The sequence below is a fragment of the Acinonyx jubatus genome, chromosome D3 (assembly GCF_027475565.1).
Source record: "Acinonyx jubatus isolate Ajub_Pintada_27869175 chromosome D3, VMU_Ajub_asm_v1.0, whole genome shotgun sequence".
Lineage (NCBI taxonomy): Eukaryota > Metazoa > Chordata > Mammalia > Carnivora > Felidae > Acinonyx > Acinonyx jubatus.
The window spans coordinates 48,796,776-48,820,123 of NC_069392.1; the positions used below are offsets into that span (position 1 = coordinate 48,796,776).

The window sequence follows — 23,348 nt, forward strand, 5'->3', positions numbered from 1 at the left end:
AACCTTCAAACGCATAGTTTGTTTTTCTAGCACGCTAAAATCACCAATTCAACTTCCCATTGTCAATTACTTTAAACAAGACAGTGGAAAAGCCAGAAAGTAAGACAGAATTCTTTCGAGTGGTTTCATTTGCTGCATGAGAAGTCCATGACCTAACATTTTCATGCAGAGTTCTGCCCTTCAATGCATATTAAAGTGTATTTATCCCTCAGAATGGTATGACTTAGGTACTATTATCTTCCCTGCTTTCTGTATGAAGAACCTGAGGCTTAGCGAGGTTCAACAACTTGCCATGCTCACACCACTACCAAAAGCAGACCTGGGATTCGAACACATGGCCCAGCTCTGGGGTGTTCAGAGAAATTTCCAATGCCCCCCTCCTGGGGGGAAACTCCCCTTCTACTCACTCATAAATTCTAGGCAACTGACACCTTGGTGCACCTACACAAGGCCCACATCTGGGTTCACTTAACAGAGTTGGGATGAGAGACAAGGGAACAGATCTCTTCACTGGGGGCTTGAAGGAAGAGATGTTCACTTTAATTTTACATTATAGCTATGCATTACACTTGCAGTCAACAGCCCCTTCCTTCCAGCACTCAGGGTGTTTTGTTTGTGACAATTAAAGATCAGAAGAACGAATTTCTTTAAGTCTTGAATATAGCATTTAAAAACAGCAGTGCAAATTCACAACGTTTTTGCATTGTAGGCCCTCTTTCTGCCTACACAACCCATTTTAATTTTGTGATATTTTCTGGTTTGTTCTCTGAGCCAGTGCTCCAAGGGGAACTTGAGAATAATAGGCATGGGGCCTCTTTCCTAATAGCTATCGACTGGTGATCAATTAATAGTTGAGGATGTGCTACATCACTAACATATCTAAGCGCACTCCGTTAACACTGTGGAGGGCAGTCCCGTCTTCAGAATGTTAAAACTGGCCCCAAATGATTTAAACGCAATCATATTCTAGAGACAATGTGAGAACAGTTATGTTGGTCTCAACCTAGCCTCAACAGAAACTACAAAATAAATGTGGGGTGTTTGAGTGGCTCAGTCAGTTAAGTGTCCAACTCTTGATTTCAGCTCAGGTCACGATCTCACAGTTCATGAGTTTGAGCCCCGCGTCGGACTCTGTGCTGACAGCTCAGAGCCTGGAGCCTGATTTGGATTCTGTGTCTTCCCCTCTCTCTGTCCCTCCTCTGCTCATTCTCTGTCTCTCCTTCTCTCTCAAAGATAAATAAACATTAAAAATTAACAAAAAAAATAACAAATGTGATTCCCCAAAATATGTTAATTTCAGGTTTGAAGATGTTTGAAAGAAGAAAAAAAAAAAACAACCCTCAGAGTAAATAATAAACTATGGACCTGTCAGAGAGATCAGTGACCCAAGTGGAACTTACTTTGGCGACAGTGACTAAGCCGTCATTGCTGTTCGGGTCTGTCTGAATGGCAAATCGCCCTGTGGGATCCCCGCCGCTGATTCTGTACATGGCATTCCAGGCTGGCGTATGGGGCTGATCTTTATCAGTCACAGTTAGATTAGCTACTATGACATCTACCCTGTTTTCAGGGACCTCGCCATAGAACTACAAGAAAAACAAACCTCAGTTAGACGAGCGATGCGGACCGGTGAAGGACAGCGTGTCTTGATGACCCTGCTGCCCTGATTTTACTGCCCCATTAAATCTTTATTACTCACAGTCAACGAGGAAATCAGTAATGCAGGTAATCACAGCATTTATGTTTGACTTTAAAAATACTATAACTTTTCTCAGCAGACAAAATTTCTTCCAAATCATGTTATAGTTTCATTAATATTAAAATTAGTGTCCATTTGTGAGTCCCTGGGTGATTCATGTAGGGTTGGAGAAAAGGATTTGTCTGAGGGAAATCATTTTACTCAAGAGATAGTATCTGTATGCTGCCAAAGTTGTATAAATCAGTCAGGTAATATCCATTCAGTTTCGTGTACCTCAAAGTATTTGTAAATATTTTGTTATTACAGCACGAAGTATTTTTAGGCCATTTCTTCCGGGTAGCATGTTTCAACAACTTCATCAGTGGATTTGGAGACTAGGAAGGAACAAATCACTCAGGTGCCTCATTTAAAAGCCCTGGTGACAGAAAACGTCTGAGCGAGTGGTCAATTTATAATTAGGTTGAGCAAGTCACACCTCTATTTAACGCATTTATAATTCATGACAAAACTTTTCAGTAATGGACCACAGACCTAAGTTCTGTGAATGACAGTCTGTACTTACTGTCATAGCAGTAAACTCTGGAGGATTGTCATTGACATCTGTCACCGTGATGACAGCCGTAGCTGTGTTTGAAAGGCCGTATGTGGGATTGCCTTCCATGTCTGTAGCCTGAATTATTAACGTATACTGTTGCACTTTCTAAAAAGACAGAAAGATAACACCTTAAATGAAACTAATTCCTCAAGAAGACATAGCAATTGTTTTGTAAATGGCTCTTTATTACACACACGGAAAGCACAGCATCATTCATTCTGATTAGCATTACTTGAAATTTCCCATAGCGTTGACTTTAACTTGAGAAGCACAGGTCTGGTTCTTGTCTAGAAAGATGTGACTGTATATTTTCACCTCTATTTGTGGAAAAGATAAAAGATGCATTGCAGATGTGTGAATTCACAGAGAAGCTGAAACTTCCACTTGGTCTCAACCTTCCCCTCTTCGGAACTTTGCAACATTGTGATCAAGCGTTCCAGTCATTTGGTTTGTTTACCTTCTCATATGTTAGTTTCTACCCAGTTCAGGATAATGAAAAATCTTGAAAGTGTGTAAGTACATATATACATACACATACATACATATATACGCCCACACATGCACACACGTATATACATATATTTTATTTTACAGGGTATACATATGCTTCCTTTTAATGTATTCTCATATATGTTCTCTCTATTTTAAAAGGGTTGATAGAATATTTTGTCCTACTCCCCATTAGCACATACTGTTCACAACTATATAGAAGAGATATATTCTTAAATGAAGTTAAAACCTAATTAAAGGGTTTATGTTTATGTCCTTAGTCATAACTACAAAACACAGTGGTACTTAATAGTTGCATACTCAACAGATTGCCATTTCCGCCTAATACTCATTGTGCCCACATACCTATGATGGTATGCACATACATCTGCACGTACATGATTATTACCAAATAAATATCACTGCTTTCAAGTTCCTAACTGAACCTCTAAATGGGGAGCCAAATTAAGCTGCACTGTATCTAAGAGAATATCTTGAGACTGAGAAGTCTATAGCACTAGCTGACAAATATACTTTATATTAGGACAACCTAACCAAAATGATTTACTAATGTCATTTGAAATCTCTGTGGAAATTAACACAGATAAAAAATATAGGTCATTTCATACATGTTAAAACACTCTGAACAACAAAACTCACTTCCTTATACAAAAATAAACTGTCACTGCAAAGTACAGTTTTCCCTGATTCTAAATATAGCTAACATTATGAATGGCCATTCTTAAAGGATTTCTGGAGCTTGGCTAGAACAGACACAAATTGTAGCTTGTGATTTAGTTGTTAGTGGGAAGCACAAGGAAGAAGTGAGTAGGAGAAAAAGCCAAAGCCCACATATTCGATTTTTAAGTCTCTGTCCACCCAAATGCCAAATTCTAGCAGTTAATTATTTATTTGTCTTCTTAAAAAAGAAAATACCATACTTATTAAAATAAAAAACAAAAAAACAGAGGCATAGTGATATTTGAACCATTTAAATTTTTCTTAACCCATAACACCTCACCATAATGTTTATGTAGGCTAAAATATTTCTCAATGATTTCCTTTCCCAATAAAGTGTCATTTCACCTTAATCCTCTCATGGTTAGTGAGAGAATTTTGTAGGGCACTCAGTTCAGCTTCCCAGCTGAAAATCATGAAAATAAAAATTTGTTATGACTTTGAAATGCCATTTCTGTTAACTGCTATTTGCAGAAGCAGATGAGCATTAAAAAAAATTTTTTTTTTATTTTGGTTTTGGTTAAAGAAGATAAAAATCTCACACAGATACTGTATGGAAATACAACTCTTTGTAATGTCTACTCTTTAAATTATAATGTCTACTTTAAAATTATATAAGCATAATATATACAATTTTCCACTGAGCTGAAATATTGGGATCAGTAGCTAAAACATGAAATTTCCTACTGCTTCAAGTTCGTTTTAGAATCCTTAAGTTACAAAAGACCATTGTTGTTTCTAAAATACAATGTTTCTCCAAATAAAAAAATTCCAACTTGGTAAATAATAGAATCTCCACTTTCATATGCTCGGTTGGTAAAATGTTCTTACATTTAGTTAGGAAGACATGACAGCCTGTTTTAGACAACCAAACTATTTAGGGCTTCTTGACTAATTTAGTCCCTGGGCATCTGGTTCGGAATGACTGACATTTAGGTTTCAGAAGGATTTGACTTCCCATCCCACATCTGATTGAGGGGATTTTGCTTAAAAATGTTTCCTTACTTCCTGTTTCTAGATGGGTAAAATCTCAACTCACCTGCTCGCTATCTATCCATCCTTCTCTCCCTGTGACTCACCTATCTTACCAAAGCTTTATATCACTTTTTTTATCACTTACCCTACACCTTGAGCTGTTGGTATTTACTTTCAGGTGCCTATTGTGACACTACACCACTGCATCTGGCATTCCCCTCAGGCTAGAATTGTAGTTCTCAACTGAAGTAATTTTGTCTCCCCCCCCACCCCCACCCCCGCAAGGGGACATCTGGCCATTCCTGGGACATTTTTGGTTGCCACAATTGGGAAGTGCTACTGACATCTAATGGATAGAGGCCAGGGAGGCTGCTGAACACCCTATGATACACAGGATAGGCCCTGCAGAAAACATTTATCTGATCCAAAATATCAAGGGTGCCAACATTGAGAAACTCTGGGCTTGAATACCTTTCCCTTCGCCCTGAACCTGGAAAACACGAAGTGGAAAAGCCACCTTAGATGACTTTTGAAAGTCCTGGAGGCAGAGCTGTTGGCTGGTCCGGGACACACCTCTAGCACTGTTTCCAGAATTATATGGCTGCTATTGGTCCGTATGTCTGTCCTCCTGGCTGTGGACACACATACACGCCCCTCCTCAGGGGTCCTGCTTTGTCAACGTTTGTGTCACTGGTATACAGTCTAATGCCTGACACAGAGCAAGCAAGCGATAAATGCTTTTGACTTGGTGGTCAGATGAGTGAATGAATGAGAAACCCTCGACCTTGTATCACATTATAAAAATCATTCCAGGTTTGGAGAAAAACATCTTGTTTACATGGTAGCTATTATTTTTTTTCCATTGAATCATATACTGGGAGTATAAACTAGCTCAGTTTCCCAAACTACAGTGATTCATACACCATCTTTCCAAGGCTGCCATATCCTCATATTTCTATATCATGAGTCACTTAACATTTATCTTGACATTCACTCCCTTTTAAAAAACTTAATTTATTATAAAAGTACTGTAAATGGAAAGCCAGCATCACCTGCCATAAATATAACTGTAAAAATAAACACAACAGGATCCTTGCACTCTGGCAGTCTCTACTCGATGGAGGAACATCTAAAGACTGTGGTCTCTAGTCTTCTCTAGAGGCTTCCCTACATTATCAACTGAAATCATTGTACCTGTGCACTTTTGAAACACTGAGCTAGAGAGATAGAAGTGAATGAGGAAGTGAGAGCATTCAGTCATTCACTCTGGCAGACATTTCATGAAGGTCTACTGGATGCCTGGTGATGTATTTCCTTGGAAAAGATAATGAACAAACCCAGAGATGGCCTTGATATCGTTAGGTGATGGAGGCAGATACTAATGGTTCACAGGAGCAGATGTACAAAGCAACTGTAGTAAGAGTACGAAGAAGTGAAGCAAGGGCATCCAAACCAGTCCAGTCCTCAAAGTCTGGAGGGAGGAGTGAATACAAGAGACATTTTGGAGGTAAAATGAGAGGAACCTGAGAACTGAACCTATCAGTGGCTGGATGGAGGGCATGGGAAGGCAAGTAGACCGTGATTTGGGGAGACTGGGGACGTGGCACTGCTCCCATGAAATAGGACCTTGATCAAGAATAGCAGGTTGAAGGAAATGATAGCTTGCTTTGGATGCACTGGGTTAGGGGATGGACTGTTAAGTAATAATGTCATGAGAACTTAGAGGAGAAGTACAGGTTTGTGGCCCTGTTCAACTTCTTAAATGCTAAGCCCCAGTTCCTTCGTCTGTGAAATGGGGCTGATGGCACCATCTGCCTGGTGTGTCTGGAGTATAAAAATTTTGTTTTGAATGTTTCTTGTATGCTGACATTGTTCTGAGGGCTTTGATGAGAAAAAAAATAACATTTATTGAGATTGAGTATTAATTATGTGTCAGGCACACTGCTAAGCACTATGCATTATCTTATTCAGTCCTCACAGTAATCACATAAGGCAGGTGGATTTTTTTTTAAGCCTCATTTTCCAGATAAGGAAACCAAGGCTTAGGGAGGCGAGGAAGTTTGCCCACTGACACCCAGCCATAAGTAGCAGAGACAAGATTTGAACCCAGGTCTCTCGGGAGTCCAGAGTCTGTACCATTAATTGCTCCACTGTATTAGGACCTTCCAAGAAAATGCGAATATGTGCATGACATGGGTGCATCCAGGTAGTGTAGGCAGACAGAAAGCCATACTTCAAGATGAGGAAGAAGTGGGAGCTGAGCATGAATGTGGACTGTCCTTTCGAGGAGTATGGTGCTGAAACGAAGAAGAAAATCTTGGAACGTGAAGGTTCCTTCGGGGTTCCTGTTCAGGGTAAAGAGGAACACATCAGCCTCACAAAATATTGGGAGCAAGAAGGCAGATATATTGTCTATGTAACATAGTCTTTGCATATCTCAGGGAAGGCAGAGACTATGATGGGTGACCAGGGAGGGGTTGTGGACTGACTCTCAAAGAGTGAGGATTGCCCTGCTATGCAAAGATGGGAAAGGAAATCTGCAGGCAGAGGAACAACGGGAACAGAAGAACACAGAGCTTCAGATTTGTACAAGGAGTTCATGTGGCTGTATGAATGCCGGGGCATCTTTGCTCCTCAGCAGAAAGCAAGGAATCCCAGGAGGTTAGACCCAAAGAAGGCTTTGAGACCAATGTCACGGAGTGTTTGGATTGCCATGTTAAAGGGCTCTGATGTCATCCTATGGGTGATGGAGCGCCATTTTACCCCAGGGGACACACAGCATGTTTATAAAGACACTTGTGGGGTTTGTAGAAAGGAACCTGTAGAGAAGGGAAGACCAAGACAGTGGGACACAGGAGAACATGTTGCTGACAGCACAAGTGAAAACAGGAAGGCTTGGAAAACAAGAAGTAGAATTCTTTCTTTGCCATGAGAAAAGGATGAGGAGGAGTAAAAGTGATAGTGCCCACCCAGTAGATGCGGAGGCTGGATTTACGATGGCGACAGGGGAAAACAATAGCTAATATGAATTGGGCACAGTGCTGCATGCTTTATACCTCATGTTACATAACCCGTACAGCCATCCCATAAGGGAGGTCATAGTATTGGGCCCGTTCACAGATCTGGGGACTGAGGTTTCAGCTTAATACACTGAAGGTCAAATAGCCCACAACGGGCAGTGCCAGGATTTACACCTCCTGAAGAAGCAGAGTGTGAGTCATCAGTAGTCCTAACCGAGAAGGGCACGAGATGGGCCATAAAGAGAAAGGAGTGGAGAAAAGAAAATGCCAGGAATAGGCACCACCGAGTGATGCAAAAAGAAGTCAGGTGGAGGTAAAACACTGAAGCCTGGCAGATGTGGTAGGTACCGCTTTAGGCCTGGAAAACCCGAAGAATGGATATTTTTCTAAACCCACAGATTGAAGTAAAATAAAAAACTGAATCTCAGTAAGCATTTCAATGATTAGGAGTTCAATCGCTTGTAGGTGTCATATATCCTGGGAGAATGACAACTGAAATTACTTTTGACAGAAAGAAAACTGTGAATTCTAATAGATATAAAAGAATCTCAGGCCTGCACGAGGCCTGAAGAAGTCGCAGTAATTTATCCCTGGCCTCAGGCAGAATTACCATAAACCATCTGAGATAGATACATTTTTTTTTCTGTTAAATGACTTTCAGAAATGGAAGGTTTTCCATAATTTTCCCTAGTAACTCATTGTTGTGTTTAATAATTTCACTGTCAAGAAGCTATTGCTCACACATGATTCTAACGTTGCGAATCCATTTCCACATCCATTTCATCAGGGGGTGGTGCATAGCTGCTTCTGTCCACTGCGACATAAATTCAACCACGATGACAAAGGACTTCAGGCTTCCATTCTCTAAACTAAACGCAGTCTCTCTGGCTTTTCAATTTGGTTGTTCTGCTTTAGTAAAACTATCTTTAATTCTCGATGCCTCTTTCTTGTCATGAAACAGCCAGGCTGAATGAAGTAAGAATACTGCTGTGTGCACACAAGATGAAGACCCATTTCTGTATTTCACAATGAAGAGTGTGGATGAAAGAGAAATACTTATGTTGGGGGGATGAGCTATACCTACATAGAATGTGTGCAACTTGGCACTCAAGAGAGAATATTAAAAAATACCCCATGTTCTCATACCAAAATATGCATCCATGCTAAGTTTACTGGCATTTAAGAATGGCACGTCCTACAGTAGTGGAAGAGGTGAAAAGACATACGTGTTTCAAATATCACTGAACCAGAAGTACTACTGCAAAAACTAAATTTCAACCATTTCCAACCCAGAAGATTCCTGGAAAAAGAATCGTTGATACCTGGAAGTTAACAGGTGCAACGTAATAGGCATACATCTAACTCCTAAGTAAGGCTCTCAGCTAAGTTCAGTTGTGAATAAGGTAATCTCGATTGTTCGTACTACTTTAGTAAGGTGTTTCTAGCACAATCTTGCATATATATAATTAATTGCAATAGCAATGTTTTCTTCGATCCAATTCAAGTGAATGCTACTAAGGCAAATGAAGCATCATAAAAACCAACTCCTAAAATCCTTGTCAATATTATTTATTATGGTAAGTATAATGTTTCCTTTTGACATACATAATCTGAGGTCTCATTACTATAAAAGCTGGCTCAGCCAGAAATCTACAAAGCACAAATGTCTATGTGTTAGCACTTTGATAATTCTTCAAACAATGACTACTGATGGTCAATAATGACCTTGAGAATCTCTTAAGAAAATGGGCAGAACAGAATAAGGAGTGTAAAAGATTCATTAGGGGCAGAGTTTTCAGGAAAGGATATAAGTGGGGCTTAAACTGAAGATGAAGAACTGGAAGGTTCCAAATCAAGAAAAAAGGTGCAAGGCATTCCTGGTGGAAGGAATCACATGAACAAAAAACTCCGAGGTGTGTAAGAGGACAGTGGATTGAGGTCTGTCACAGTGAGATGAACATTTGGAATTAACCGAAATACCCATTCCCTCTCAGACTGTGACACTACATGGTATTTCACTGCTGTCAACATTTTATGCCTTTCCAACAAAAATTATGCCAGAAGTCTGTTTTTCTCCATTTACAACTTTAAAGCCTTGTCAGTGGAATTAATGTCATTGCTAGTCTTCAAACCTGCTCGGTAAGTTAATCATAAAGTTAAGGGGCAAGTTTTAATAAAGGGGATAATCTCTTTTAACAAAACCAGTCTATCCACAGAGACTACAAACACTCCACCACACACATGTTATGTGTAGCCTCTCAAAAATATTAATGTTAAAATTTATCCTAAATTCATGCACACATTATTTGGGCATGATTCTTAATTTAATTCTTCACAAAAACCTTTGAATGTGAGGGAAAACTGAGAAAATGCCAAGAATTAAAAAAAAGGTAAATACAGATGCATCTAATTAACTTAGTTGATTACACACTATTTATTATATGGACTAACAATGACTTAGCCCGTATGCATACATAATTCAACTAATGTGAAGTTCGGCAGAAAATAGCATAAGAGTTCTTTAAAAAAACTGACGTCGCATAATACTGTAGATTTGTTATTACCTGGAGATAAACTGCATGTGATACCGCGTACCTTTATGATTAAAAACAAATTCAAATAGTTTTTGGTTGGCTTACTTCTCTATCAAGTCCAGCTGCCACGGTGATAATATCACCAGTCTCATTGTTGATTGTAAACATGTTGGGCGAAGGGGTGCTTGGAGCCTGGGACAGGATTCTGTACCTCAACATCCCGTTTAGGGCGTTTGGATCATCAGCATCAATAGCAGTGACTGTCATCACGTATGTCCCTAGACACAGTATACATGGAAAATGAATGGTCACCCTTCACTTCGGTCTCCTAAATAGATATACCTCAAAGGTATATTTGCCTTTTTGATCAATCTTCATTTTACTTCTTCAAAACAAACATTTAATCATTTAGACTTGATTAAAAATGCTACCCATAAGAACAGTACTCACTTTAAAAAATATAAAACACGATTTAAATTCTTGAAAGGAAAACTATTAAAAATGTATACATTTATAAAGATTCATTTTTTCCATAACTTAGAAGACAAGTTCACTCTATGACTCAAAGAAAGGATCACTTCAGACCTTTATTCATATGAAGTGCAAACAATAATACAGAATGCAACATATTTTATGACCACTGATACCTTTTCCTATGTCATATTTTCTTTTGCTATACAGTAACATCAGAAATGACACACTGAGCATGATTCTCCTCAATGCCTAAGTCACTTTCTGAAAGTAAGCTGTGTGCACAACGAGGCACACTCCATTTACTCAGGTCATAAGGAATCATTCCATGCGTTACTGTTTTGGTACATTGAATAGGGGTTTGGCATTGTGGTTCGTTATTTCCTAGGAGATTACAAGAGCACTGTAACAAACTCAGGGACTTCAACTATTAGATATTTTGGAAAGGAAATCTACAAAGCATCAGAACCAAATAAGTTCAAACTAGCTACACAAATTGTGTAATTTAGAAGCAGAGAGCAAAGTAGTTACTATTTAGGAAGGTCTGTTCTGTGGGAAATTTAGAAGAACTGGAGTAAAAAATTTTCCATCTCTAACTTACCTTCTTCACCAGTGCTCTAAGCCCAGTTCTGCTTTAGAACCTCTCCCTGGTATAGTTTTGCCCCAGAATTCACAAAGTCTTGACCACATTATTCAAATCTCGTTTCAGAGTTTGCTCCTCTAAGCAAGACGCTCTTATTATGTGCCACCTCTACACCCTTATTATTTAAAAAAAAAAAAAACTTCATTGCATATTTCCTTGCTTCCTTTTATTCTTCTCCCCTACCAGAATGTAAGCTCCAGTAGGGTCGGAGCTGTTACCCACAGGGCTGGAACAGTGCCCAGCACACAGCACAGACCCTATAAACATTTGTTGAATGAACAAATGAATGGTTAAAAAAAATATGTTCCCAGATGTTGAGCCAAAATACTGATTATAATGCGGTTTAACTCAAGATTCTTACAGAACAACCACAAGAAATATATGCATGAAGTGTCTTTACTTCTCATGAAGATTGAGTCTTTTATTTGGCGGGGGGGGGGGGCTTTAATGGAAATTCATGATGAAATGCATAATAAATATATCTTTAATGGTTTACTTTTGACAATTTTTGTGAAGCAGTACTTTTTAATAGTTAGAAATAACAGAGGAAAAAAATAAATGATTAAACCAAAAAAAATTTTCCCCATGTTAAAAAAACTTTATCTCTAGAATATGTGGATAAGACTTGTGTTTTAGTAAGGATACGTTTAATATTCTTTGATTTTATAGTATTTTAAAATACCAAAGAAAGCTACTCCAGAATGTGACTCAGAAGGAGCTACAGATGGTTGAACTTCCCGCACAGTCCTGTCCTCCCTTGTGGCTCCCCTCACCCCCACCTCTTCTTCCTTTCTGAGGATATAGACAAGCGCATTTGGATCGAGCAAAAAATGCCAGTAAAAGCATATTCGGTTATACGCATAAATCGGGCATATGCATGAGTGCTACCGGTATAAATTGATATAGACGGCAAGGATAATACGTAGCACAATTTTAAATATTGAGGCTTTTTTTAATACAAAATTAAAATAATAATAATAATAATAATAATATAGCTAATGAAGTCCCTCTAAACACCAAATCATTCAGGAAGGTTGGAGAAACACTCTCTCCTTTTCCCATCTCTCTCTGAACGGATTTTCATGTCCACTAGTTTTTCAAACTAAACTGCCCCCCCCCAGGCTTGCTCTTCTGAAGTCTACAGTGTTTTCAGTACAAGAATCAAAAATCTTAGTCAAACACCACTTCACAATGGCGAGAAGCTTTGGCAATCGCTGCTTCTAGGCTAGGACACTTTCCATGACACTAAGCTGAAAAGCGCAGGCTGCAGAAGACATTCGGGTCATGCACAAGTAAATAACCAGTGTGTCCACAGGGCAGCGATCACAGCTGCCTCTAGCCCCCTTTCCGCTTTTGGCTTTACCTCACTGCCTGGTCCCAGGAATACCAACTACCTTTCAGACTCTCTGACTGCGTTTCACGTGCTGCTACAACTAATATGATAAAATCTGTACTTTATGAATGGAAAGCCACTGGTATTCCGGTGCTCACTTTTTCCTGCCCTGACTTTATGAACCACAGCCAAATGAAAGAACCCATAGATCCTATACTATAGAACCAAAAATACTGTAGTGTGTACTTTTTCAAAGGTGGGAAGTGTTTTCTCTCTTCAGTGGGTTTTTTCCTAAGTTACCTTCTTTTTTCCCTAAAATCATTTTGCATGAAAGAAAATAACACTAAAAAGGCTCACTGATTTCTCCTTTTGCTTATACCCCAGTGCTGTATTACACTGCATTTCCTGAATCTCTGAGTTATGATTTTCAAACTTACCGGGCTTGGACCCCTCAGGAACTGTCCCATTCCAAACCTGGTGTAAGAACTCTGGTCTGTTATCGTTCATATCAATAACATTGATGACAATGTCAATGGGGTTCTCCACTTGGTTCCCATTAATATCCACTGCGTGTGCCCTCAACTGCAAAAGTAATTAGAAGACAAAACTATTTAACAGGTTTATGTCTCCAGTGAGAAGACAAAACAGACAATGACTGCACTACCAAAATAGCAAGGATGAACCAAGAAAGTGAAAAAAAAGCTAGTCTCCCCGTCAAAATTTAAGTTAGCCAAACTTCATATGATTAGGATAGATATAGTAGTAAAAAGCCAGCAAATGCTGTCTGCTAGGCATTGTGCTCAGAGTCGTATGGATTTTAACTCATTTAATCCATATATGAAAGAGTAAGGCAGAAATGATAAGTACTTGAAGGTGAAGAAATTGAGCTTCAGAAAAAGCCAGTCGTGTCCAGTTCCCAAATCCTTTTGCTAAATCCATACATATGAGTCCGGGTAATTAACAATGTACTGGCACAGAGTAGTCGTAAAGATTAAGAGAACAGAACAGAATTTAGAAAGAATTAGGTGCATGTAGGGAATTTTGACACTGGGTGTTTTTGTTTGTTTTTTTTAATTGTAAAGTCACTCATAAACATTAAAAGTGCCTGCGTATTATATAAGACCGTTGTTCCTCTCCCAAGCCCGAGTTCTCAGTTTTACAGGTGTTCTAAATATTTCATTTCTTTTTCTCTTTAAATAAATAGAGTCACTTGGCTACTCTTGGCAGAATATCCTCAAAATCTTTTAATCCAGCACATAGAGATCCATTGCATTCTTTGCAATAGCTGTGTAGTGCTCCATTGAATTGTTTCTTTTTTAACTGGAATGCTTCTGTGGTTTTCCTGGTGATGTTGCCTGTTGGTTTCTGTTGGGTAGGCTTCAAGTTAAAGACGCATCAACATATCCCCCTTTTCTTCATTTAGAAGTTATTTAATACATGAAGCAATGCAAATTTTATTACTGCCTTTCAGCACCAATAAAAATAATCCTTTTTTCCTTCACTTATTTAATATATTACATTAATAGAGTCTTAATACTGAAACATTCTTGCAATTCTATAATTGAGTCTATTTTTTTTATGAGTATCTCTTAATTATGTGGTGTCAGTAAGAATCTGCAGAGGAAGAATTTGCCCCAAAACTGATCTGAAAATATTTATTTCCTGGCCTTAGCCACAGGAGTTCAAATAATGAGAATTCATTCAGGAAGAATAATTTAGAAGTTTTGTACTGATATTATTTATATTCATAAATTTGAGACTAGTCTAATTAGAGACTGGTCTATTGTGTGCTATCTTTATCAAGTTTCTGTATTAATGAGAATTAATTTCTTAAACCTTTAAACAATATAAAAAGTGTCAGCATTATATGTTCCTTAAGGATTTTATTTATTTATTTTTTCTTTAAGGATTTTAAAAGAACTGGTTGATGAAACAATCAAGGCCTTTGGAAGAAGGGAGTGTTGAGTAATATTCAAGGCAGAAAACACTGTTGTTTAATTTTTTTAAATTTTTGCACCCAATGTGGGGCTCAAACTTATGACCCCGAGATCAAGAGTTGGATGCTCTATCACCTAGAGCAGCCAGGTGCCCACCCTCTGCTTTGTGAGTAACCTTCATTTGACTTATTTTTTTATGCTCTGTATCCAACATGGTGCTTGAGCTCATGACCCTGAGATCAAGAGTTGCACGCTCCACTGACTGAGCCAGGCAGGTGCCCTTTGAAAACATTTTAAATTTTTCATACACTTATTCACCTGTTTAGATCAGGGGGAGTCCTGCTCTACTACATACCAATATTTTAATAATTTTCAAAACTTCAATCATTTAAAAAGTTTTTACAAGTGCAGGGGCACCTGGGTGGCTCAGTCAGTTAAGCATCCATCTTCAGCTCAAGTCATGATCTCACAGTTTGTGGGTTCGAGCCTCGCGATGGGCTCTGTGCTGACAGCTCAGAGCCTGGAGCCTGCTTCGGATTCTGTGTCTCCCTCTCTCTCTGCCCCTCCCCTACTCCCGCTCTGTCTCTCTCTCTCTCTCAAAAATAAACATTAAAAAAAATTTAAAAAGTTTTTAGTGTAAAAATTCAACAAATATGTTACCATGCAAAGTAAGAATCTAGAAACAAACACATACATATGTGGAATAAAAAGTTTTGAAAGACTAAGTGTAGATGATAAATTCCTGGGAATACTAATTCAATACATGGGACAATTGACTATAAAGGAAAAACAAAGTGGTTCTATATATACCTCTCTCCTTTTAGTAAAATAAACCCGACAGAGGTTAAAAATATAGAAGCTAAATACATACATACATACATACATACATACAAAAGAGAAAATTGGGTAGATTAGCATCTTGGGGTAGAGAAGGTTTTTAACAACCGTCTCTAAAACCAGATTGTATGATAAAATTGAAAAACACAATTTTGCAATGCAAGAACTATGAACTATAGTAGGGTAAAAATTATTAACAAAGCTTAAAAACAAACAACAAAAGGGGAAAATATGTGACAAATTAAATATTAATATCCCTTACTGTTAAGAGGTTCCTAACAGTAAAAAAAAAAAAAAAAACAAAAGAAAAGAAAAAAAGGTAAACAATCCAAAAGAAAATTCAACACAGGAGTAGGGAATTCACTACGATTAGATATTCAACTTAGGCAACTTAAAGCATTAAGATCTTTTTTTTTCAAATAATATTGAATAAATAAATGCCTAGAGTTGATAATGGTATGGAGAAAGTATATCTCCTATATAATGGGTAGGTACTGCAACATAATACGACCATTCTAGAGAACAATTTCACAATATTTATCAGAATAATTCCAATTTCAGGAATTTATTCCAAGGATATAATGGGGAAATGTACAGACAAGTGTTCATTGCCACATTATTTGTAGTTACAAAATAGAATAAAATAAACCAAATTACCTAAATATCTACCAATAGGCAATTAGCTAAAATTACATTACATTCATTCAACAAAATAATATAAAGCAATCAAAAATGATGACATAAATAGATAATTATTTATTGACATGGAAAGATGCTAAATCCTAGGATTGCTGAGTGACAAAAGCGGGTTTCTGAGAATGATGCCAATTTCAACGAAATACATTTATGAATCTATGTAAAGAAAAAATCTTGCAGCATATCACCAAAGTGTTAAAAAAAAAAAAAGAAAAAGGTTGGTTCCACGTACTGAGATTACAAATCATTTTTACTTTCTTATTAATACTGCATTATTTTAAAAGTTTTTATAATGTGCATATATTGTCTAAAAATGATAATTTCATTAAAAGTTTTAGTTATTCATGCAGAAATTGGAGAAGTAATAAAGACCAACTTAGTTTTCTATATTAAAGTCATGGAAAAATATTTGAAATCTTGTTCTAGGAAATGTGCAAGCATGGCTAAAAAAAAAGAAATGAAAAATGCCTTGTGGAATTTATATTAATATTAGGCAATTCTTGAGTTTCAAAATACTCACTACAATTAATATTTAAAATGATTAAAAAATCAGTTTCAAATATATACATATACTATATTTAAAAATATGACCATATAATTGTATACAAAAAGTTGTGATAACCCAGTAAGAAAATGAATAAAACAGAAAAATAAAGAACATAAAAACAAACATAAGACATATAATAAGATAGGGGCACCTGGGTGGCTCAGTTGGTTAAGCGTTCAACACTTGGTAATGGCTCGGGTCATGATCTCATAGTTCATGAGATCAAGCCCCACATCAGACTCCTTGCTGACAGCGTGGAGCCTGCTTGGGATTCTCTCTCTCTGCCCCTCCTCCACTTGCACACACTCTCTCTTTCCCTCTCTCTCAAAAATAAATAAATAAATACTTTAAAAAAGTACAGTCTATACATTTAATGGAATATTATGCAGTCATCAAAAGTGATCTCCATATAATTTACACGCAACAATTTTGACTTCCGTCACGTGAATTTGTTCTTGTAAGTCCTTAGCCACACCGACTTGTAAAGGGTAATGATATTTTATGCCATTTTACTTTCTTCTTTGCACTGTTCTTTACCATGGTACATATCAAGTCTATAAAACAATAATTATTACAACAAATTGAAAAGGCTACAAAGCACATTTCTGGTATGCGAACTCTCAGCACCAAAGCATGAAGACCAATAGAAGAGGCAAATGTTACAGTCTACACAGTCAGAAGAGTATTAGTACAACAGATCATCAGCTGGCTGATATCTTACATGAAACCGGGCTATCAGCTCACGGTCCAGAGGCTTGGTTACTGACAGCTGGCCTGAGATGGGGTTGATAATGAAGATACCAGTCGGAGGCTGGTCAGCTCCTGGCCCCGTCACGCTATACCGTAGTGAAAGGTTTTTATCTCTATCGGACCTGATCTGAGGATCAAGAAGACAATCATATTAAATGAGAGACTAAATGAGCTCATTATCAGAGACAGGGCCTGTCATACCTTATGCCCTTTTTCAGTTACAAATTTACAGCATCTCTTCCCAGAAAACCAGTCCTGTTTCTCTTATCCTTGCTTCTTGGTGACAGGCTTCAAAAAGAGATGTCACCTATCACCAGGAAGACTGAGGGCAACGTTCACATCTAAAAGAACACTCGCTTAGGAACAGCGCAAGAAGTCCAAATTAAGGAGTGTCAGTGTTTGAACTGAATCACATTCTATCCAGGGAGCTTGTAGGTTAGAATAGTTAACACAGGAACAGGCGTCCAATTTAATTAAAGTAAAACTTGTTTACCTTTTTGTATCAGTTAGGAGAAGAAAGAACTGTGTTAGGCCACAGTATGAAACAGCCTTATGTGAGAACTCTGATATGGTTGAGTTTAGGAGTCAGATTTCTGCACTTGTATTATACTGACATTATTCACTGCAACCAAAGCTTTTCAAGTCATTTTAAGGTGGTACCTATTACTCAAAATTCTTTGTTAAATACCAAAACATACAAGAAAGGATTTTAAAATGAGTTTTTATACTCTCAAAAATTATACCCACTATAGGCCCACTGCTTTCTCCTCCAAATATAACAGTTCTCAGGAAAAATAAGTTTATAGGTGAGCAGTCAGAGACAGGCTATATAGAAAGGGAGTATGACGAATAGCACAGACAAGGGTCAACCGGCAATACCTTGGCAGGTGATAATAACAGATCTTTATGTATTAGGTAAATATACTTAACCCAATAGCAGAATCCAGTTTATTAATTTTCTTATGAAGACAAAATTCTCTCTCAACTCATTGTCCATTAAAGTAGAAAAATTAAAAAAAACACCTTTCTTTGGGGGCTATGTTGTTCATTGTTAAATCAAATTATAATGTGCATTAAAATAAAATATGCAATACAAATAAATGACTTATTAAAAGTGCAACTTTCAGTAAGTAGGTATAGGAACGCTAAATTAATCACACACAAATGTACATTCTAATAAATCGATATACAATAACTCTGTCCTTTTCCTTTTGCAATAAATAGTGGGTTGCTAATTTTACTAAACATGTATGAATATCTGTGATTTCTTTTTCGCTACATCTGATGGTACGCATTTAGAGTAACCGGAAAAAAATTACTTCTCAGATTTATAAAAGCCTATGTTTTTGCACAGCCCCAGGGATTCTGTTAATGGTATCAGAGGTCATTTTCTTTTTTCTTTAAAGAACTCTCAAATGCACTCAGTGCTGGCATTTTTAGCAATGATTGTCCCTTTATTTCTTCTTTGGCTCAAAAGCTATCTATAGAGGGCAAAGATCATCATGGAGAGCATGGCTTTCAGACACGGAAGCGAAGATGTGTATGTGTGTTGTGAGAAAGGGTATGGTACGGGTGTGGATACATGTTGGAGTTAGGGCTTATATATTCACACATTCAACAAACTCCATCGTCCATGGTGTATGGGACCCACAGAGAGCTAGCTCTAACTATAAATAATCTGAGGTAATTAAAAAAAAGAGGCTTTCTGCAACACTATAGACATTTCATCTACACACAAACATATAGTTTTAATACATGTTGTTAACTCTATCTTGTGATAAAACAGACAAAAACATTTCTAACGTATACTTGACCCATGCCAAGGAGACAATTAAAATTGTGCCAGCCTACCCTGACAAGCTCTTGAGGAAAAGGTCCTCTGGAATTTTCTGGCAAGTTGATTGGAGGGATAACCCAGTCTCTCTTCTGCCTTTGTAGGTGGCCATTGTGCTTAGTCGCTTGTCTTGGGAATACTATTTCTTCAATTTCTTGTGATTCCTTTCCATTAAAATACAACAAGACATTGCTGAGTACTAGGAAAAACATTTTCTGAAAGGACAGCAATATCAATGGATACCTGACAGTGAAGGGTTCACTGTCAGGAACAAGAAAATATGCCTGGAGGCCCTCTCCTCATCCCTCTATTAAAATAATAGAAAACACCATAAAATTTAGGGGCTACCATGATGATTGAAGAATTGAATTCCAAACAATTTATTATGTAGCACAGCTGTGTAAACTATTTGCAGTTTCTATAAACCATCTTAGATAGGAGTTAATATTGAGCACAATTTAATAGTACCCTTTTATATATCTCTCATTAGTTTAAACCACAGTTCAGGTAATGTGCTACTGTACATTAAATTTAGATCTTGATGTGCTAAAATATAATTTGAATTCCAGGAGAAGTTTAATACATACTGCTAAGGCATGTCTCAAATATTTATGACCCTATTAAATCCCACAGAATTAATGCTGTAATTATTCTAAACCTATGTCAGCCATGATGGATGCTGTAGATGACCCACTTTGCACATTGGGTATTAATCTCTGCTGGATGTCAACATTTTCTTCTGTTTTCCCTTATATCTGTAGACACTTTAGCCATTAGCCCTTGCTGCTTCAGTGCAAATATCCACGCTGGTTTGCTGGACCACAGCGAATCATCAACAACAAAAGCGTTTTTTCACTCAATTAGTTACCAGCTTCTCACTCTGTATTCCCCAAATGACATGATTCCCCTTAACAGTTAATAGATTAATAAACTACATCTCATATAATGAAAGTCGAGCATTGGTGCAAGACAAAAATGCTATCTTTTCCACTGATATACTTATTCCTATTTGATTATGGGTGTGTATAAGACATTTACAATTAAACGGCAGAAGTGAATGTGTGTATTCCTATCTCCCAAAGTACAATAAATATACAAAATGTAATAGTTATACTTCATGAAATTATGGACTTCAAAATAGATGACTGTGGTGCCCCCTTATTTGTCTCAAATTAACTCAACGCGAACTAGAATATTCAGAAACTAATAATGTTATCATAGCTTTACTGAAGAAGTTATTGTGTCTTACTAAAATTCCTGATATAGTGACTTATACAAAACAAGTGCTCAATAAATGTCTGTTGCATTTAATCCAACTGTACTTTTGTTGGAAGTGTATCTATTTATTTTATCTTGGCTTATAGCAGCTTCCACCAGAGGGAGTATATCATTCCTAAAAGTTATGTCCGTAGTTTAAATAATTCATACTCCCCAATTTGATTATTCAGGGACAAGACAAAAACCCAATAGTCCTAGCTAGAAATGCTTTCTATTGCTACTGTACTGTGTATCTGTACTTCCCACTTAATACACTTGACTGGTGACATCTTGCTAAGAACTGTTTATTTTCTGGTTATATTTAACAGCTTGTAAAGCTTCTGAGAAATTTAAAGCAAACAACTGCTTCTAATTTTAAATTAAGTTCTAAATCTCAAAGTATAAACAACCCTTTCAAACACAGTTTGAGATAGCTTAAATATACAGTTAGTCTAAGTATCTTGTAAGATTAAAAAAAAAACCCACAAAATACTATTGAAGTGACTGAAATTGATGAAAATTCAAATACTGGCCAAGGTGACGTATAAGGCAAGGTACATATTTAGTTCCAACTGAATAAACCAGATTTTTGAACATGGCTCCGAAGCCATATTTGGATACTCCACCTTCACTGCATCCTCAGGTAAGGTTGGCTTGAGGCTCAATTTTACTGCTACTTGCCACTTTTCCTGAGTCTCTTTGTCTTGGGCATAAATCAGGAACTTCGCATGCTCGGAGGAGAGGGGAAAGCTTCTCACGGCATACACCATGCCGTCTTCATCCACCTTAAAATCTGCTGGCTCACTGCTTTCATACTGTACTTTCCTTTTCCCATTGCAGTTGCTGAACTTTACTGTAAAAGATAATAAATATGTAAGTCTAGCGATAATACAAAGGCAGAAACACCTAACGTCTAACTAAGTCCATGAACCGCTTAGGTTTTAGTAGGTATAAAACACAAAAGTTTTATTTTTACATTATTAAAGGAATTCTCATACTATAGAATATCAGATTGTGGGGCTGAATTGTACCCCAGAATCTCCTTGTTCCAAAGCCTTCCCCCACCCTTCACATTCCCCAGGAGCTTGGGCCCTTGGCTATAGCTGCTTTCTCCCCCCATGCCTCTCAATGACATTATCTGCTACTCCCTAACAAACTCCTACTCATCCTTCAGCACCCAGCTCCAGAGTCACTGAAAGTGGCACAATCTCTTGTTCTCAGTCTTCATGTAGTAATCTGAACTCTATTATCACAGTTTTTTTTAAGTTTATCTATTTTTTGGGGGGGGTGAGAGGGGTAGAGAGAAAGAGGGAGACACAGAATCCGAAGCAGGCTCCAGGCTCTGAGCTGTCAGCACAGAGACTGTCGCGGGGCTCGAACCCACAAACTGCGAGATCATGACCTGAGCCACAGTTGGACGCTTAACTGACTGAGCCACCCAGATGCCCCTCTACTGTCACAGTTTTATAGCTACGCCTGACATTCACTGTGAGAGGTACTTCAGGACAAATTTTCTTAGTTATCTTGTATACCTTGCACATTTCCTGGCACTTAGTCTTCATATATAATTTTTGAAGAAATTCTTAAAGGAAGAAAGCAATTACTTTGATTAATGTTGAATGCTCACTTTGCTCTAAAATTACAAGACCTTAGTAGTAATTAAAAGGGGAATAATTTGCAATTTCTAGTCGTCATGGTGCTTAGAATAGTTCTATGAAGCAGTAACAATTTATAAATTTTCAAACAAACAAAATAAAGATATATCTCAAAATAAATTTTAACTAAAAATACTTATGGCTTAAGAATAAAAAATCAAAAAGATTTTAGTAACTTATCTTTATCTTTAATGCCTTAAAATTGAAAAAAAAAATGAATGCTTTCTTAAAAGGTTAATCAGCTTATGTCTCATTGGATACCAACACAGAAGTTATACCACATACTTAGAAATGTAGAACTATACATACTCAAGCCAAAATAAAATTATAAAATAATAAAAAAATATTCTCTAAGGAAGATCATTTCTTTTGAACTTCTTAAATCATTCTTTATGAGGAAAAGTTCTATGGGAATAGCATGAAGGGATCAAAGAAAAAGCGTTTTTTAAATTTCTGTAAACATACAATGTTAGATCTTAAACACAATTACATAGGATACATTTTAGAAAGCAAGTAATAGGTACACATTACAGGTGTCTAGGTGGCTCAGTTGGGTAAGCATCTGTCTTCAGCTCAGGTCATGATCTTAGGTCTGTGAATTTGAGCCCTTGCATCGGGCTGTCTGCTCTCAGCACAGAGCCTGCTTTGGATCCCCTGTCCCCCCCTCTCTGCTCTTCTCCCACTTGCACTCTCTCTCTGTCTCTCTCAAAATAAATAAATAAGCTTAAAAAAATTCGTACACATTGCAAAATATAATCATATACTACTTTTTGCATTTTTAAGTATCTAAGTAAATTTTTCCAAACTCCCACTCCATATGTATATATTGATGAGTTCTTTTGTTTCCATTAATATAAATTCACTGAGATGTGCACAAGATCACAGCCCCAAAACATGCATGCTTATTTCCCTTAGTAACCATAAAATCCTTGATAACAGAAATAAAATACTTTAACTAGTGAATATATTATTTCCCACATAGCCCCACATATATCATCCTTCATTTTACAAACATCTGAAAATGAAAATAAAAGTTGTATCTCCTGCTAAATTATGCTAAACCCAAATATTTGTCTTTGGAGTAGAAGTATCCCAAAAGATACTTATTATCCTATCTTACTTGCCATGTGATTTAAAAGTGAAAAACAGGATCTCTTCTACAGAGCAGTGCCATCGACTGCTAATCTTTTATTAAAGACAAAATGAAAAGTAAAATTGTTTGGAGGAATCCTGCTGAGATACCGAAACGAAAGACTTTTATCATCTTTCTGTATAAAAGTACCTTTTTATATCAAAAAAGGCATTTGTGAACTTAAAAACACAGAGTCTTGATTAGAT

General features: G+C 37.2%; 1 protein-coding gene across 2 annotated transcripts in view; it reads right to left on the reverse strand.

The window, feature by feature from the left end:
* CDH2 (cadherin 2) overlaps positions 1-23,348 on the reverse strand; it is a 213,261-nt gene that overhangs the window by 41,568 nt on the left and 148,345 nt on the right. For both annotated transcript variants that reach the window (XM_027068690.2, XM_053206475.1), the window contains exons 3-9: positions 20,982-21,208; positions 19,116-19,262; positions 17,236-17,391; positions 12,935-13,079; positions 10,156-10,328; positions 2,262-2,399; positions 1,401-1,586 (exon numbers count right to left, since the gene is read on the reverse strand). In XM_027068690.2, the coding sequence (XP_026924491.1) occupies positions 1,401-1,586; positions 2,262-2,399; positions 10,156-10,328; positions 12,935-13,079; positions 17,236-17,391; positions 19,116-19,262; positions 20,982-21,208 (1,172 nt within the window). The remainder of the gene's footprint in view (positions 1-1,400; positions 1,587-2,261; positions 2,400-10,155; positions 10,329-12,934; positions 13,080-17,235; positions 17,392-19,115; positions 19,263-20,981; positions 21,209-23,348) is intronic.